This window comes from Cervus elaphus, chromosome 20, assembly GCF_910594005.1.
Source record: "Cervus elaphus chromosome 20, mCerEla1.1, whole genome shotgun sequence".
Lineage (NCBI taxonomy): Eukaryota > Metazoa > Chordata > Mammalia > Artiodactyla > Cervidae > Cervus > Cervus elaphus.
The window spans coordinates 50585522-50603685 of NC_057834.1; the positions used below are offsets into that span (position 1 = coordinate 50585522).

At 47.3% G+C, this 18164-nt stretch overlaps 1 protein-coding gene across 1 annotated transcript; it reads right to left on the reverse strand.

Moving 5' to 3' along the window:
* Window positions 1-3221: 3221 nt before the first annotated feature.
* On the reverse strand, window positions 3222-17615 carry CD2 (CD2 molecule). Its single transcript, XM_043878147.1, has 5 exons — window positions 17435-17615; window positions 16993-17295; window positions 12042-12275; window positions 7802-7924; window positions 3222-4000 (listed from the first exon to the last, which is right to left on the reverse strand). The coding sequence occupies exons 1-5, from the start codon at window positions 17493-17495 to the stop codon at window positions 3705-3707; spliced, it is 1017 nt and encodes a 338-aa protein (XP_043734082.1). The 5' UTR covers window positions 17496-17615; the 3' UTR covers window positions 3222-3704.
* Window positions 17616-18164: the final 549 nt, after the last annotated feature.

An 18164-nucleotide genomic window follows, 5' to 3' on the forward strand; every position in this document is an offset into this window, starting at 1 on the left:
CCGTCAGGCTCCTCACTCATGGGATTTCCCAGGCAAGAATACTAGAGTGGGTTGCCATTTCCTTCTTCAGAGGACCTTCCCAACCCAGAGATCAAATCCATGTGTCCTGCATCTCCTGTATGGGCAGGCAGATTCTTTACCACTGAGTCACCAGGGAAACCCAAGTCACCTTACAGAGTGCTTATTTATTAATTCAAAATGGGCTGTGTCTTTTTCCAATAACTGGGCCATTTATATCTGCTATCCAGCGTATCTATTCTCAGATATCAAGCCAGAAAGAAAGCTCACGGTTATTAGATTTCTTCTGTACACAGGACATACCAGTCACATTTACGCATGTTACTTCTAGTTAATCCTCATTTCAACCCCATGAGGTGTTATCTCCATTTTAGAGATAAAGAAACCAATATTCAAAGAGGCTGAGTAAATAGCTCAAGCTTGCAAAGCCAGTGAGAAAGAGTCAGAACCTTTCGGCTGCAATACCTGTGGGCCTCCTCCTCCTTTGACCTGGGGGGCCACAGAGTGAGACATAGAGATGAAACAGTCTCACCAGCCTCAAGTCACAGCAGAGTTCAGGAAAGGTCTCTTTCGTGACCCTCAATCTGAGTCCAGAGAGAAGAGTGGCTAGATGAAAATCCAGGTGAGGAGTGTGGACAGTGGGGTCAGCATGTGCAATGGCCCTGCGGTGGGGGACACGTCGGTGAGCTTGAGGAACCGTGTGGCTGCAGCCCAGCCAGCACAGGTGCGTTCCATGCTAGAGACGGTATAAGAAAGACTGAGATGAAATTGCCAGTCCACAGCCAAGGTCCACGTGAGCTAGGCTGACCCAGCTGCTGGCATCAGACTGCTTTTAGGAAGAGCAGAGAATCTATCTATTAAAAAGACTGGAATTTTCCTTCATGTGACACTCCAGAGTGTCTCCAATTACCTAAATATGTCTTTCAACCAGGCTTCATTCCTTGTAGTAGATGTTACCTACGGGGGATTATTTAACAGGGCTGTTATTGTTTTTCTTACAGTGCTGTATTATCTATCAAGTCCTCAGGTTTGACCAGTCTCAGGACCGGGAGACCTGTGGTTCCCTACTTGAAAACCCCTTAAAATTGTTATTGTTAAAAACAACAGAAGATTGGGCCCCAACCTAAGCTACTGAATCATCATTTTTTTTTTTTCCACAGGCTTCACAAGCTATTCTGTAGCTGGCCTGACCACATCTCAGAAAGTCCACACGCCGGGACAAGGTCAGTGGGAGGTTACACAGCATCAGCAGTGGTGACCACAGCACAAATTTCAAGCAAGGCCAGTGTTTTCCGCCTCGTGGCAGAGATTCCAGCAGGCCAGGAAGTGTATTTTACATATGTTTGGAGTTGGCCAGCAGGTTTGTTTGGGTTTTTCAGTAAGGTGTTAGAGAAAAACCCAAACAGACTTGTTGGCCAACCCAATAGATGCCATGGTGGTTGTTTCTTTTTCTTTCATCAAGACTGTACTCACCCATTGAATCAACTGGCCAGTGAAATTTTCAGTAAAGTGGTAGGGGCAATGCTGAGAAATGGCCAAAGTCCTCAGGAGGCTTTTTAACTATGCATTTCATTAGTTCTAAACACATTTTTTTTCATATTTTAACACCTCAGGAATAGGGTTGAACCTACAAATTGATTGTATCTTAGCATTTGTTAAAGTGCAATTGAGAGTGCTTTTTCTTTCGAATGGTGTGTAAATAATGGTGCCATTTAAAATCAATAGTGTTTTCAAACTGATGAAACATAGTAGTTGATAAAGGAATAACATATTTACCTCAACAGATTGTCAGCAGGAGCAAAGTTCATGCTCCCTCTACAGGGGTAATTCTACACCTCTGCTTCAGCAGTTTTTTTGACTCATCTATTACAACTCAATTCAAATGCCACCTCCTCCGGGAAGCCTTCTGGGTCCCCCAGTCCTGCCAACCAATCCAGATTCCAAGTCCTTCCTCTGGGCTCCCGTATTGGCCTCTAACCAATACTTTTCACACGGTTACATTTATCCTGTAATTAGTCCACCCCTCCCGCAACTTGAGCACCTTGAAAGCAAAGATGTGTGTGCCTCTGTGTTTCTAGCACCTAGCACAGAGCGTGGTATGTAGTACAAGTTCAATAAATGTTTGTTGAATGAATAAGTGATGTAGGGATTGAATAGTTATAGGCACTGTACCATATGTATGCCACAAGATTGCGGGAAAAAGGCAGAGCGCAGGGCTGCAAAGGCCAGGGAGGGCTTCAGGAAGGGAATGGGTTAGGAGTTATTCGGGCAGGATGGCTGATGCAATGGCACAGGGCTGCAATGAGGAAGGAGAAAAGCGGCCATGCTAAGACCTTCCTTTCTCTTCCTAGTAGATCTCATGATGCCTGTCACTTGACTAGACTCCATGTTAGAATTTCAGGAGGCGGTGGGCTTTCATTCATCATTATTTTTAACAATTAACTTTGGGGGTTAAAACAATAGAAGCCCAGGTTCAGAGAAAAGAGCAGCTCAACCCTCTGTGAGCTCTGACAGGAAGTCCTGAATGTACAGAGACTTTGTGGTTTAGACCTCAGAGCTTCCTGCCAGAGCTTGACAGGGTTTAACAAGTCTAAGAAGCCGGGAGAAGGCGGGCGGCCGGGACCGCAAACAGTGTGGTGCCAACATTGCAAACCAGGTGCCTTCTCACCATCTACTGCTTTAGAACCTTAACTGTAAACTGTGTTTTTTTCTTTTTTTTCTCCCCCACTTCCCTCAAAGTACAACTAGCATGACTGCCAGCTGAGGGTGGGGCCTGACCTTTTAATCATGGTCACTTGAGACCTGGGGTTTGCTTCGACCGAGCTGTGTCTCAGCCTGCCCCTTTGGCATGTTCTCTGACAGGCTCGTGGCGCCTCCAGTCTTTATGGACCCCCCTCTTTTCAAGGATGGTTCTACAGATCACCATGAACATGTCTGAAGAACCAAGGAAGTGAAACTGCAAATGAGGTTATGTTTTCTGGTGCCTCTTTTGTTGAAGTTTGTGCATAGAGATTTCAATTCCTTATACAAATCTACCAATGGGCCGTGGGTCCAGCTTTGCACCTGGAACCTGGGGAGTGGATGTCAGTTGTTCTGGTGGGGGATTAAGGGGAACCGGTTGAACTGGGATGGCCAGATTTGGTGGCGGGGTCATACTACACCAAATAGCCTCTTTCCCATTCAGCACTAGATGACACCTGGGGTCAAGTCAAGGCTTTTATTTCACTGCTACTCCCAGTACAGTGAGCAAGTGTCCACCAGGCACATAAGAAAACCAAGAGTGTCTCAAGCAGGAAGCTGCTTGTATAAGACACGGCCACAGTGACTGCTCGACATCAGACACGGGCACATGCTCTGAGAGGGAACAGGGAGACCTCTGGGATTCTGTGCTCTATCACCCAGTCCAAATGTGCGCACTTTTATTGTTTTTTCCCTTCCTGGTGAAGTGGTGATTGGGGAAGGGGGCCAGAGACTCCAGACGTCAGACCACATGGCTGTGTTAAAAGGCACAGACTGTGGCTCACGGGCTGGGGAGGCGATCATGGTCTGTTTGGAGAGCACCCTTGCTGGAGGATGGAGGTGTGGGTGTGCACACCCAGAATGGAGAAATTCCACAGTGCCTTTTATGGGAAAGGACGGGTATTCATCTCTTTTGATGAGAGGAAGAGGACAGCCGCGGCACAGAATTAGGAGTTTTCTTCGGCGTCACTGGGAGGTTTCGTTTGAACGCGAGGCTTGGGGAGGGGAGGGCCTTTTTGCTGGTGAACTTGTGTGCCTGGCGTCGGAGGAAGCCTCTTCTGCTGGGGCTGGACACGGGGGCCAACAGGCCGGGGACGATGAGCGGGGGGCTGAGAACGATGACCAGGTACTGGAGGAGTTTGGGACATGCCTGGATTTGCGGGAGTTGAGACTGGAATCTGGTGAGGCTTCCGGCCTCTTTCCTCAAGGGTCACTTTCTGTGCTGTTATCTCCAGCTGCTCATCTGCAAGGATCAAAGAAGAGTTCTCTGAAGAGTTCTCTTGGCAAAAATCAGGATCGGTGTAACAATATTGAGTGTACCTCCTGTGTACACCACAGCATGCTAGCTGCTCTGGGGGGGATATGATGAGAAGGCAGAAGCCACCTCTGCTCTCCAGAGATTCCAGGTCTTGAGGGGGAGGACAGAAAGACCCACAGCAAGATAGAGGGACAGCCCAGGGCGTCAGAGAACTCAGGGAGTCAGAGGCAAGGAATCCAGTGGAGAACGTGATGCCTGGATCTCCAGGGAGCAGAGAGGGCACTTAGACCCCAGTCCTGACTCTAAGTCATCCCAGGTATCACACCTTAGCGCCACTCAGGGTCAGAGCCCTTATAATAGGATTGAGGAGTCAGAGAGGGGCTTCCCTTGTGGCTCAGATGGTAAAGAATCTGCCTCTAGTGTGGGAGACCCTGGTTCTACCCCTGGATCAAGAAGATCCCCTGGAGAAGGGTATGGCAACCCACTCCATCATTCCTGCCTACAGAATCCCACAGACAGAGGAGCCTGGCAGGCTACAGTCCATGGGGACGCAAAGAGTCAGACACGACTGAGTGACTAACACACACAGTCAGAAAGAATGTTAGTAACCACCTGCCTTCAGATGGGTCTCTGTGTGAGATCTACCTTTCACCCACTTCTGTAATTCACCCACATTTTGGTGAGGGGTTGTGACTTACGCAAAGGGGCTGTTTAGTCCTTAGAAACATATTAGTGTCTCAGAAATTCATAAGCCAGCCCTATGCTCTTGGACTTGGAAGAAATATTCCTCCTCTGGTCACTCACCTCTCTGGGATTTTCTGCTTTGTGTGATGGCAATCCGTGAAGACAGGCCTATGACTCAGAGTAATGTCATTTTCCCTTTGCTGTTTTGAAATCACAGAGGAAATCTTTGAGGATGCTCAGGTGCCATAGGCCTGGAGGGCTCGGGTGGCCCCTCTGGCCCCCTTTGTGCTACAAGTCAGGTATTTCCTACCCTATGCCCAAAGCCATCCTCACGGTGTTCTCCAGAAAGCCAGAACAAGGACGCCCTCCCTGGGGTGGATGGCTGCTCACATCAGTATAGAGGTGCATGGTTTAGGAAACACGTGCCCTCTCTGAGCACCACGCTGTGACTTCAGGTGAAAGTGAAGTGAAGGTCGCTCAGTCATGTCTGACTCTTTGTGACCCCATGGACTATACAGTCCACGAAATTCTTCTGTCCAGAATACTGGAGTGGGTAGCCGTTCCCTCCTCCAGGGGATCTTCCCAACTCCAGGGATCAAACCCAGGTCTCCCGCATGGCAGGCAGATTCTTTTCCAGCTGAGCCTTCATGGAAGCCCGAGCAGCCTCCTCCGACTGCTGGAAATCCAGGCGTTGGGTGACTCTGAACGCGAAGGCTCAAAGCCAAATGCCAGGGTTTTGCTGAGGAGATGTTGGTGTGCTCTGAGCACAAAAAGTGAAATGCACAGAAAGGGGAAAACATATCTTCTGTGCCATTTCTGGTGCCTTCAGGAGGCAGAGGTGGTGCCATGAGGCCATGCAGAGGACTTTGAGCCTCAACCCCAGGTCCCAGCTATGGGGCCGTGGGAAAGCCTTTTTCCATCCTTGGACTGCAAGCTGGAGCTGGCCATTTGCTTACTGCTAGTCTGGTCACCCGCTGTTTTGTTCATTTGTTTTTAGAACACTTATTCCCCATCTTCTAGGTATTAGGTACCATTGCTAAGTGCCTGTGATGGCTCAGACATAAGCACTCTTCTTAGATAGCCAAAAGTCAATAAGCGGCACAAACCAGGACAGCAGATCACAATGTCAGTCTCTGGAAAGGGCCCAGGGCCACTAGAGAGACGCAGACAAAGAGCCCCATGAGTTCTGGGAGGAAGGGAGGGGTGTGGCCAAGGGGCTGACCCCTCAGGTTGGCTTGGACAGACAAGGCGGTCATCAAAGCTCTGTGCAGCCCACCGTCACAGCAGGACACCCACGCCCACAACTCCAGCCAAGGCCCACATTGCTCCACGGCTGCATGGAATCCCTCCAGCCTCAATGTTCTCCTCCCTCACTGCATCTCCTGGTTACTCAGCGCTAGGCCAGGACTAGATGAAGCAAACAGCCACCCGGAGCACAAAACCAAAGGAGGCCCAAAACCCTGGGGCTGTGCAAGGGCAGGGTCAACCCTGGAGGTGGAGGTCTCCTCAACTTTTGTATCCGGGGGTCCTTGTTCATCTCACCCTTGTCCTAACTCAGCCTACTGGCCATAGTATTTGGGACAAAGCATTTAACCTCGCTGAGCTTAAACTTCAGCTGAATGAATATTATCTGTCTCATGTGATCATGCAGAAAGTTGGATGAGATAATGAGTATAAAGCATCACATTAGGGAGGGAGGTTCAAGAGGGATGGGACATGGGTAAACCGATGGCTGATTCATGTTGATATATGGCAGAAGCCAACACAACACTGTAAAGCAATTATTCCCCCAATTAAAAATAAATACATTTTTAAAAAGCATCCTATTATAGATTGGGGTCTGACACAGCCAACTGCTTTGTCAACCTGAGTTGATCATCATGTTGGTCATTTCAGCCTCAAGAAAGAGCAGTTGTTTTGCCACCGGATGGCATGTGAGGTCCAAGCATGTGATCTTTGACTCTTAAGCAGTGGGGAAGGAGCCTTTGCAGGGGGGATGGGGATGGAAAACTGCCCAAGTCAGGCCAAGAAGTGAGGAAACCGTGTGTGCTTGTGGGACTAACAAACAGCTCTGGTCCACTGGGGTGGAGGGTGCGGGAGAGAGGGAGGTGGAAGCTTGGGCCCATGCTGGAGCAGTGGCCTGAGGGAGACCTGAGGAAAGAAGTCTAAAGTAAGGAAATTAAATCCAAAGGTGGCTCAAGGCCACCACTGCCTGGGGAGGTGCAGACCAGATCTTTGTTTGGGCAGTTGCAGAGGCAGTTGGCCTGGGAGTGCCAGGCTCACTCCAGGGAGAGACCCCACATAGGGGGACCCAGTCCTGCTGTGAATGTGAGCTTGTGCAGAACCTGAGGACCTGTCCACCTGGCCTCACGTCCTGCTGATGACTGGACACCCCCTGCTGGACCCACCTGTAGCTCACTCCCTAACACCCTCATCCCAGTGTCCACAGAAACATCATTTTCTGAACACATCGCTTTGGGTGGCCTGGATGCTCCTTGAGCCAGCTCCTCATGAGCATAACATTTTCTTTCTTAGTGGGTTGTCAGGACTGATTCAAGAAAGAAACACTCACAGCCCTGACAACTCCTCTTGGAACAGTAAATTGGAAAGGGAATAGAAACACCCAGTTTTAGAACAAATGTGCTCCTGTGAGTCCTTAGTGAGTGTCCTGAAATTTTACCAGTGTTCCTAGGAGACTGGTCCTGAACCCAGCTTGGCCACCCCCACTCAGGAGAAGACAAGATGTTGGTTCATAGACATGGTGTTTTGATGCTAATCTTTCTATCCACATAGATACACATGGCTCATTCAAAGCATGTCCACACAGCTTTGCACCAAGTCAGCTTCAGCTGGTGGATTCTAGTGAGGCCAACCTGGACTGAGCATCTCAAATCTCCCCCATTGTCACTACTGAGAATCTGTTTTTCAAAACTCAAGCTAACCACAAAATGGAACAAACTGTAACCGCCGGTGAAGGCCCTGACATTCTGAAACTACCCATCTCCAGTCTTTTCTTTCCAGACTCTGGGTGCCAGCCCCATGAGCAGTTTCCACGGGGATTTCACCTGGGCCTGCGGTGGGACAGAAGAAGGGGGAGCTTACCATCTCTCCTGTGGCTCTGTTTTTTCCTCCTGCTGATGTAGCAGATGAGTAGTGCCACGAAGATGAGCAAGACGACGCCTCCTACACAAATGCCGATGATGAGGTACAAATCCAGGCCTTCATCTGCAAGAGGAACAGATGCGGCATGGATGGGAGGTCCTGGGAAGAGGGACCATTTCATTGCCCTGGCCAAGGACTCGAGGACTCCTGCCTCCCATCTTATGGATGAAAGAGTTTGATGGGACTTCTCAGCCTCACGGAGGCTAAGCTTATGGAGGCTGGTGAATAGGGTCAATACCTCAAGGAGTGCAGGTTTCAAGATAAGCCCCTCTCACAAGGCTCCTTCGAGAGCTCTTCTCCTGGACCAGAAATGCCTGATTCTTTGTGAGCCAAGGCTCTGTCCCTTCTCAAGGAGGATGTCACAGAAATTTAGATCTGAGAACGAGGTTAGAGAAAATCTAACGTAATCTCTAGCTTCATGCACAAGGCCCAGAGAGGAAGGATGAGTTGCCTGAGGTCACACAGCATCCATTCCTGAGTGGTTCCTTTAAGCAGCCCCTCATCCTCATATTTCTGCACTGTTTATCCAGCTTCATCTCTGGTTGCTCTCCTACATCATGATTGCTTTTTCCTCATTCTCATGACCAGGTAGTTCCCAAAGACAGGATCCATGTTTCATGTGTCCAGCCCAGCTCTCTAACCTCAAAGCCAGCAAGCACCCTCTCCCAGATTTTCCCTGGCCTGTGAGAGAAACTCAGATACACAGTGAGTTAGCCGCAGCGGTGAACTTAATCTTCAACTCACAAACCTTCAGCTGCTATAATGCAACAAGAATAACAATGACTGTGTTAAGAGAAATTGATTTGAGTGCAGGCTTTTCTAGGTAGGAGCTGTGTGACCTTTGGCCAGTTACTTCACCTCTCTGAGCCTGTTCCTGTCTTTGAAAAAATGGAAATAATGAATTTACATTACAGGTGGCTGTTGGAAGTCAATCAGATAATGGATGTGAAAGTGCTTTATAAAGTGTGAAACTACACACAAAGATGGGGGCCTGCCATGACTACAGTTCTGGGCACTGGCACTTCTGGGAGCTGTTTCCTGAGAGGGATGCTGGGCCATCTGCCCATTTGTGAGTCACAGCAGTCAGAGAGTCAGCAGTTGGGGCCAGAGGTCAGGGGACTTGTCCATCCTGAGAATGAACAGAGCTCAGCTCAGCATCACAAGGAAACCCTTCTCCAGCCAGACATTCTTGGGAAGATACTGTTATACATGAAGCCCAGGATGGGCCCCAGGAGCAAGCTCAGAAACCAAACTAAACAGGTGTTCAGACTGCAGTGGTTTGTTAATCCTTGCTTTTCTTCCTAAGTGTCTCTCTCTCTCTCACCCATTCTTTGCCTGCTGGTTATATAGACTTTCTAGGCTCTGTGGATGAAGGGGCTTCCATCAGGAAAGCAGGCATAATCCTAACCTGCTGTGAAACTGGACTGGGAAAAGCAGAAGGGCCCTTTAGGTTCTGCCTGCTTGGAGGAAGGGTCAGGGCTATCAGAATCCACCTTGGGCTCAGCCAAGGACTTCCCAGGGTCTGACCTGGGGGGGTTGGGGGCAAGCCTAGGACCAGTTGAGGAACATGGGGCTAAACCATGCAGACACCAGCTTGTCTCCTCAGAGTCCTCAGACAGGACAAGCATGCCCTTATCTGGGCACACTTGGGAATGTAGGTGTGCCCCACACAGTCTGTTCACAGATTTGTCCAGCGCGGCCTCTGGACGCTTTCTGTGGGGAAGGTTCCAGCATGTCTCAGAGGTAGCTATGTCCTCACAGTCACTAATCCAGCCACACTCCTTCCTGCACTCCTTCTCAGAGATAATATGCCCATGAATTCATGGGGTAGAGTCCTTTCTTGTGTCCAAACCTGCTCCCTCCTCCTACTATTTTGATTTTAAGTACATGCTTATCTGTTTTGAGCCAAGTGGTTAATCATGTCATTGCTCCTCTCTGCCATGGCCTTTTAGGATGATGCATCCAGATCCACTTTAGGGTCTTCAAGAGCAAACTTGTCCTCCCCAGACTTGCCCTAGGTATTCCTCCCATGTCTCCAGTGCCCCTTCCCCCAGCTGGCTCCCCCAACTCTGCACCACAAGGAGGTGACAGGAAGGTTCCAGTCTTCGAACCCCAGCTCCCCCCAAAGCCCTTCCTCTCTTCCTCCATCCCTAATGCACACACATTTTTATACTGCTGGGATCTAGTTAAAATACACATGGAGTAGCATTACCAGATAAAATACTGGAGATGACTAGTTAAATTAGAAATAAACAATGAATAATGTTTTTGGATAAGGGTGTCCCATGCAACACTTGGAACACACTTATACTGTCTTTTTAGGGACTTCCCTGCCAATCCAGTGGTTAAGACTCTGTGCTTCCAATGCAGGAGGTGTGGGGTTGATTCCTGGTTGGGGAGCTAAGATCCTGCATGCCATGCAGGGTGACCAAAAAAAAATATTTACACTGTTTTTTGTTTCTTTTTTTTTTTTCAATTTGCTAAATCTGGCAACTCTAATTAAGAGCATCCTGAAGGGGGATAAGAGCTTGTGAAGTCGAGGAGGGGCTACCTCACTCACTGTGCCTTAGTGATGGGGGGCATGGAGGGATGGCTGGGAGGCAGAGATTTCATAGGAGGTGACGTGACGCTGGTCTGAGCATGTGACTTGTGGACTCTAGGATGGTCCCCACTGAGCCCTGCCTCCTGAGATTTCTACCTGTGTGCGACCCCTTCTGATTAAATGCGGGCCGGGCTTACTGAGTGGCTCCTAAAAGAATACAGTACAGCAGCAGTGATGGGACCTGAGACCGAGTTCACAAAGACCAAAGACCCTGGCTTTTGTGCCGGGCCCTTACTGTTGCTCTTTCTCAAGGGGCTCTGAGGGAAGTGGCTGCCATATTGTGAGGCAGCCGATTGCCCGCCATGAGTAAACTTGGAAGTAGGTCCTCCCTCAGCAGTGCTTCTACCTGACTGACATGACTGCACCCCTGCTGGAACCTTGATGATAGCTGCCTGAATGACTCTGAGCCAGAACCATCAGCTAGGCCAGTCCCAGATTCAGTGTCTCACAGAAACTGTGAGATTATTATCTTCAACACTGTTTGCTGTTTTAAGCCACTAAATATAGGGTCATTTGTTACACAACTGATAACTAATTCAAAATATATATTAAAGTCTTACTTCTGATTTCACACCAGCTCAGGGTTGCTTCCTAGGGTCACTGACCAGCCAAAATTGCTATAGAAACTAAGGAAATCTGGCCAGATCACTGGTGTTTTTTTGGTTGTTTGTTTTTTTCGGTTTCCTTTCAGGGGATTGACCAGACAGCACTGGAAAGATAATCGTGGCGTATCAGATGAGTAGACTCTTGGGGATCACAGGGCTTATCTTCTTTGTGGCCCAGGAGGCTAAAGCCCAGAAAGAGGAAGGAATTCTGTCCAGGCCATTCCAGTACATTTAGACAGACCAAAACTAGAAGTCCAGACCCCAGTCTCCCAGGCCAGAGCAGGCCATCTTTCAAAAATTACTTTTGGGGGTCATGTCAAGTTGGGGACCAGGAAAGAACTTAGACTCTTGAAATTTCAGAACTTTCTGTGCTGAGCGCTCTGCTCTGAGGCAGTTAGAGCTTTGCCCACCTGGGTTCACAGTCCTCCCCGGCCTCTAGCCTTTCCTCTCTCCAAGTCCTTCACTTCCTGGGTTTCTAGAAGGAGCCCTTCTGCTCCTGTCTCTGATAGGAGGTGCCGACCATCGCCCCTCCAGAAAGGAATCTTTCTTGCTCCCTTCTCCATCATTGCCCTGGGGTCACAGTCGTGGTCCCTGACTAACTGAGAGACTGTGGGCAAGTCTGTTTGCCTCTCTGGCAAGGGGCAGTCTGTATGAGATAACCATTTCAGCTCCTTTTATGTCTTCAACTCAGCAATTCTTTCTCCTAGAAGAGCACCTTTTTAATTACCTGAGGTTAGACCATGCTCTGTGAGAAGAATCCCAAGATGGGTAAGCATAGAACACTACCTCCTCTCTCCTCTAAGCCTTCCCTTGGAGATTTCCAGGAGAAAGAGGGGTGTTTTCAGTTCTCACCCTGAGCCTAAGTGGCCTCCCAGGCCAGGCACCCATGCCCTGGAGCAGTCCTTGCCTGTTTGGCAGTAAAGGCTGGACTGTGATGTGAACTTGTGGCGCCTGATCAGTGCCTACCACGCACCTGGACACATGACCGTCACCATGCTGACTTTCTTATCGACATGGTTACGCGCCATGCACTTGAATGTTTTATTCCATTTGGTGTTCCACTTGTAGGTGATGAGCCTCTGATGACCTTGTTGGACAGTGCTCTTATTTAAAAACAGTTCTAATATAGGATCACTTCCATTTTCTACCTTGCAGCTCACAGTTCTGTTGGTACAGGTCCAGTTAATTTCAGGTCCTGAGAGCATCTCTGAAAAGAAAAGAAAGATCCAACTCAAGTCAGGCAACTTACTGATTGTAAAAGATATACCTATTTAGAGAGGGGAAATGGAGTTAGTTGGGGACCAGGAAACAACTTCAAAGATCCCAGCAATTTTTAAAATATCATTTCTATTTTATGTTATTTATACAACACATTCAGAATAAATTTATTTCTGATAATTATAGATATATCAGTAAAATATACATCATATTCTCAGATGGTAAATTGTCTACTTGCAATGTGGGAGACCTGGGTTTGATCCCTGGGTTGGGAAGATCTTCTAGAGAAGGAAATGGCAACCCACTCTGGTACTCTTGCCTAGAAAATTCCATGGATGGAGGAGCCTGGTGGGCTACAGTCCATGGAGTCACAAAGAGTCAGACATGACTGAGCGACTTCACTTTTTTCTTTCTTTATACCTTAAAATGCTTTCACGTATATGATAGCATTTCATCCTAACAAACAGAGAAGATGATGTTTTTCTTCCTGTTTATAGATGAAGTACCCAAGGGTCTGGGAGTGTTAAATGGATGGTCCAAAGGTACCCACTAGTAAATGGCAAATCAGGAGAGGAGCTCACCCTCCCAAATTCAAGTTCAGTCATACGGTTAAGAGGTTTACCATGTTCTGACGCCCACACAGCACAGGAGTCTGTGGCGGGGATGGAGGGTTGGGAGAAATGCTTTAAGAGCAACTGGGAAACTGACCCTGGAGAAACTGGTACGTGTGTAGCCTGGGGCCTTGGTCACAAATGGAAACTCCCTCCTCCTTCCCCCGGCAGATCCTGGGAGCAGAGGTGCTGTTCAAGCTCTGGACAGACAGAGCCCCCTTCATCCTCCCAGAGCTGCTGGGCCACTCCCCACACCTCACTGGCCCTCACCCACAGATAAGGATAAGAAAGACATTCCCCATCTGTACAGCAGGAATGACAGGTGACAAAGTCCTGGCACATGGATAGGCTCTGGCGATGCTGGTGGTGGGGCTTCCCAGGAGGCACAGTGGTAAAGAACCCACCTGCCAATGCAGCAGGCACAAGAGACAAGGGTCAATCCCTGGGGAGGGAAGATCTCCTGGAGTAGGAACTGGAACCCCACTCCAGTATTCTTGCCTGGAAAATTCCATGGACAGAGGAGACTGGTGGGCTTCAGTCCATGGGGTTGCAAAGAGTTGGACACGACTGAGCGACTGGGCACACACAATACTGGCGGTGGCTGTCATGGTCCCACACGCCTGCCTCTCCGTTTCTGACATGCTAACATTCCAAGGCTGTGTCATGAAAGAAAAAGCCCTGGCCTTGGAGCCATTTGGACCAGGTTCAAATCGTATTCCACCACTTGTGAGCTGTGACCAAATTCTGCCCTTTTTCTCACCCTGCCTTCCCTTCCTTTCCTCAGATTTGCCCCCTTTCTCTCGCAGCATCCTTCCATTCATCATGCATTTTTTTTCTTAATGATTTCCTCCCTCCCTGACTCCCAGACAATCATATCTTCCCCATGAACTTTCTCACCAAATTTCATTTCTGTCCCAGAATATAGGTAAGCAGAAATTAAGTGTTTTCCCATCCAGAGATTCAGTGTGACCCCAAATGAAGAGGGTGGAAAAACATCACCGTACACCAAGACAGGGTCAGTGCATGCTCTAGGGGTTGAGTTGAGGAGTTTGTCTGTGTTTTCAAAATGGGAATACTCCTTTTTTTTTCTATTTATAAATCTACATGTTGCTGTTCAGTTGAAACCAACACAGTATTGTAAAGCAATTATCCTCCAATTAAAAATATGAGTAAAAAAAGCATACAAGTAAATCACATCACTATAAAAATTGATGAAATATCAAAAAAGTTTCAAGAAGATTAAAAATCACTTACAATTCTATCACGCAGAGTCAATAATTACTAATGTTTCAATGCATCTAACAAATGTTTTCTATGCATGCATACCATATATAAATAATGTTCTAAAAAATAAAATTGGATCATATGATTTTTTAGTCTGCCTTTTTCCCTTTACTGATCTATTATGAAATTCTTTACTTTATGAACACCAATAAATATACATCTCCACCATCTTTTTTTAATGATGTATTCTTGATTTTAAGGGCTTCCCTGGTGGCTCAGTGGTAAAGAATCCGCCTGCCAATGCAGGAGACGCAAGCTCCATCTCTGGGTCGAGAAGATCCCGTGGAGGAGGAAATGGCAACCCGCTCCATTATTCTTGCTGGGAAAATCCCATGGACAGAGGAGCCTAGCAGTCCATGGGATCAGAGTCGGAAAGGACTGAGTGAATGAGCGCGCATGCATTCTTGATTTAATCAGTAAGTTTCTAACTGCCGGGGACTTTAAGATCTTTCCAGTATTTCACTGACATAAACCACCCAGCTATGTGCAGCCACTTGAAAGCATATCTTTGTATACACGGTCTCTGTAAGACAGCTTCGTACAAGAGGCATGATTATATTGAGTGAGGGTACATCTCATAGATGAACGTTCTCTGATTCCAGGTTGCTAGGATGAACTTCTCCACTAACATCTGCTTTTAAGGGGACTTCCTCAGCTAATGTCAGCAACCCCCTCATTAAGGAGTTGTGGGTACCAAGACTGGAAACAGAGAAGCTTGAAGGAACAAAGAGATGGAGAGAGCTCTAGCCCTGAGGAAACAGGTACTATGTCCCAGGGGCCTGAGGCACCTATGGTTAGGTTTCCCTGAAGCCTTGTCCCATGAATACCCCATAGGGTCATAATTATGAAAATCAGACTTAGAGCAGATAGAGAATTTGCCCAAGGCCTTGTGGCAAGAAATGGTGACTGGATCACAAATTGACATGCTGTGTAACATTTACACACACACACACACACACACACACACAACGAGATGGCAGTTGTGTCATGGAAAGATCTCTGTCTTTTGGCAAAAGAGTGAGAATTTATTTTTGAGGTTGTGAAAACATTCTAAAATTGATTGCCGGTTTGGTTGTACAACTCTGTAAATACACTACAAGTCATAGAATCATATACTTTAAATGGGTGGATTTTATGGTATGTGCATTATATCTCGATAAAGCTGATGGGGTAGGCGTGGGTCGGGGCAGGGTGAGGGCAGAACGTCACCATCGTTGCTAAAACCAGCCTTGGGTTTGGATCCTGACTTTGCTCCCGTCAGACCACTACCTGTTTCCTCATAGTTGATAAGGGAAAAACTACCCCTCAGGATTGTTGGGAACCTTAAGTAAGAGCATGTAGCAAAGCACATGACATATCATCGGTAGCCATTATTACCCAGGCAATGCTAAATGATACATGAATGTGAAGCTCAAGTTTAAAACAGAATACTTGGCCAAAGTTATGACATCTGTGGTTCCCAGAGCCCACAACAGAGGCCCTTTCTGGCTGCATCTATCTCACCCCATTTCTGAGCTGTACTCTATTCTGGTGCCGGACGAGGTGTGGAAAGTTGTCATCTGGAGGGAGGGTGGGTGGGCTGCCAATGTCTGTGAGTATTGAGGGTGGGGGCTGTTACCAGGTCCGCGTGCTCAAGAACAGGGCTGGAGGGTGACTTTACGTAGGAGGAGGGGGCCCTTCCTTTGGCAGCATTTCCTGTCTCAAGCACGGAAATGCTTATTTGCTCACTGAATCTCTGGCTTGTGTTCAGGCTCAGGTTCCTATCTTCTTCTCCAAGCAAGTTCAGCTTCTTCTTCTACTGTTATCCATGCCCTGCCAAGGGACCCCTGGACTTGCAACTTCAATGTCATTTCAATTCTACTTTCTTGTCCCTCTCTCTCAAACTCAAGCCACTTTGTTCATCCTTTTCCCACACATGACCCTCAGTGGAAGCATGCTTCAGGCAGTTTATAGGCACCCTTTGGTTTAGGCCACTGGTTATCAGCTTTGGCTGTGCTTTAAAATCGCCTGGGGAGTTTAGAGCCAACAAGGCCCAGGCCCTGAGCCAAGAAACTCTGATTTAATTGGTCTGGGATGGGACTCAGTACTGGTAAATTTTACTGTACCTCAGCTGATTCCAACATGAAGCCTGAATTAAGACTCACCAACCAGCCCCTTCCTGCTTCCCCTGGATTAAAGCAGCAGCCCCCTGTCTAGCCTTCCATCTTTCATCTCCCACAGTTACTACTGTTCCCCTAGTACATGCATAGACAGACAGAGCCACACCTTGTGTATTTTCTACAGATACCAGCAAAAACACCTTCTACCTTTGATCGTGCTAATGTCGAGCAGATTAGAAACCACTCATCCTTTAATGCATTATTCCTTTCCTGCCTTACCACCACTCCTTCAGGACATCCGGGCTTGAAATTGTCTCTCTGGACAGAAGACCCACTGCCCTTCAATCAGCCTCCCCTTCCTAGCCCCATAGCTTATCCTTCATCATCCACCTGAAATGGCCACCTTTTGCGCCTTCTGCCCACTGATTCCCCTCCTCCTAATTAATGCCATCTCAATCTAGATCCTTCACTCAAACCAGCATCCCCACCACCTCTGGAGAGTTGAAGTGTGTAGACATGAGGGTCTATTAGCTGTGGAGTCTATCTCTCCCACAAGACTGGAGCTTGCATCGAGGCAGGAGGAATGCATTCAGTTTCCTTTAGGGCTCCCCAAGGCCAACATCTGGGCTGGGGACCTTGCATAAATGTTACTCTTTGGCTTGCTAAATAGCACCCATTTTGAGATGGAGGAATATAGGGGTCAAAGACTTACCTTGAATCTTCAAATCAAAGGTTTTGCTCAGTAGGTTTACTCCATTTGAATTATATACCCCTACCTTATAGAGATCACTATCGTTTCTCATCAGAGTTTTAATTTTCAGAGTTCCATTTGTAAACATAACATATTTGTCCATTTGGTTGTAAAGTGGCTTGTCTTTCCTGATTCGTGCAATCTTCTCTTTGTTTTTGTTCCATTGTATATCTGCTACCGTATCACTCCTTTGAAAACCAGGAATGTCCAGGATGAGGTCATGATCCAAGGCACCCCAGACGACAGTGCTTTCAGGGTCTTCACCTACAAAAAGCAAGACAGTTGCTGAGGTAACTTGCTACCAAGGAACAGCAGGGCTGTGACCTTTCTGACTTTTCCACTCAGTTCAGGGTCTCCAACGAAGCTTCTAACAGTGAGAGTGAAGACCCTCACGCCAACTTACCTTTGGTGGGAACAGTGAAAATCAGAAGGAAGCTGGCTAAGATTTCACATGCGAGGTTCATCTTTGGGGATCGTTTCCTTCTGTGATTCTGTGCTCTTCTTGCAAAAGGAACTCAAGTAACATCAGTGGAATCCACCCCCTGTGAGCGTAACCACGTGCCTCTCTTTCTTGCTTCTTTACAGTAACATAGAAAACAGACGTACACACACACACTCACACTCAAGTATATACAATTCAGAAAACCAACCTGGCTGATGTCCTTCTTTGCCAAAGCAGGGATATTTCTGAGTGTGTCTTCTTATGGTGTTTTAATCCTCACAGCAGCCTTGGGTGGGTTTTATTATACTCGTCAAAGAGAAGAGGAACTAACAGACTAAGTAAGCCACTTAGAATCACCCTTTAGTTGACAAGGAGCCAGATTCAACCTTACAGCCCGCCTTCTATGCCCTCCACTGCAGTATATATGAAAAATTATTACTATTGAAATAGATAAATTATTCCTATCAATCAATAAGACAAATGAAATTTGGTTTTTAAAATGAACAAAGAATACAAACAAGCAATTTATAGAAGAAATACATTATAGAAAAAATGTCAATAAATGTATGAGAAGACATCTAATGCTACAGATATTATACATAAGTCATAAAATACCATCTTCACATTCAAATTGGCAAAGTTAGAAAAGATAGTGATTTACATTATTGATGGGAATGTTGGGAGAAGCAGG

What these genes read in the sequence shown, in the direction of transcription:
- CD2 (XM_043878147.1), bottom strand. Translation starts at nt 17,495, where the DNA reads ATGAACCTCGCATGTGAAATCTTAGCCAGCTTCCTTCTGATTTTCACT. An exon ending in TTTCACTGTTCCCACCAAAG is followed by an intron (nt 17,296 to 17,434) that starts GTAAGTTGGCGT and finishes TGCTTTTTGTAG; the next exon opens with GTGAAGACCCTGAAAGCACT. An exon ending in ACAGAGCCACAGGAGAGATG is followed by an intron (nt 4,001 to 7,801) that starts GTAAGCTCCCCC and finishes TGATCCTTGCAG; the next exon opens with ATGAGCAGCTGGAGATAACA.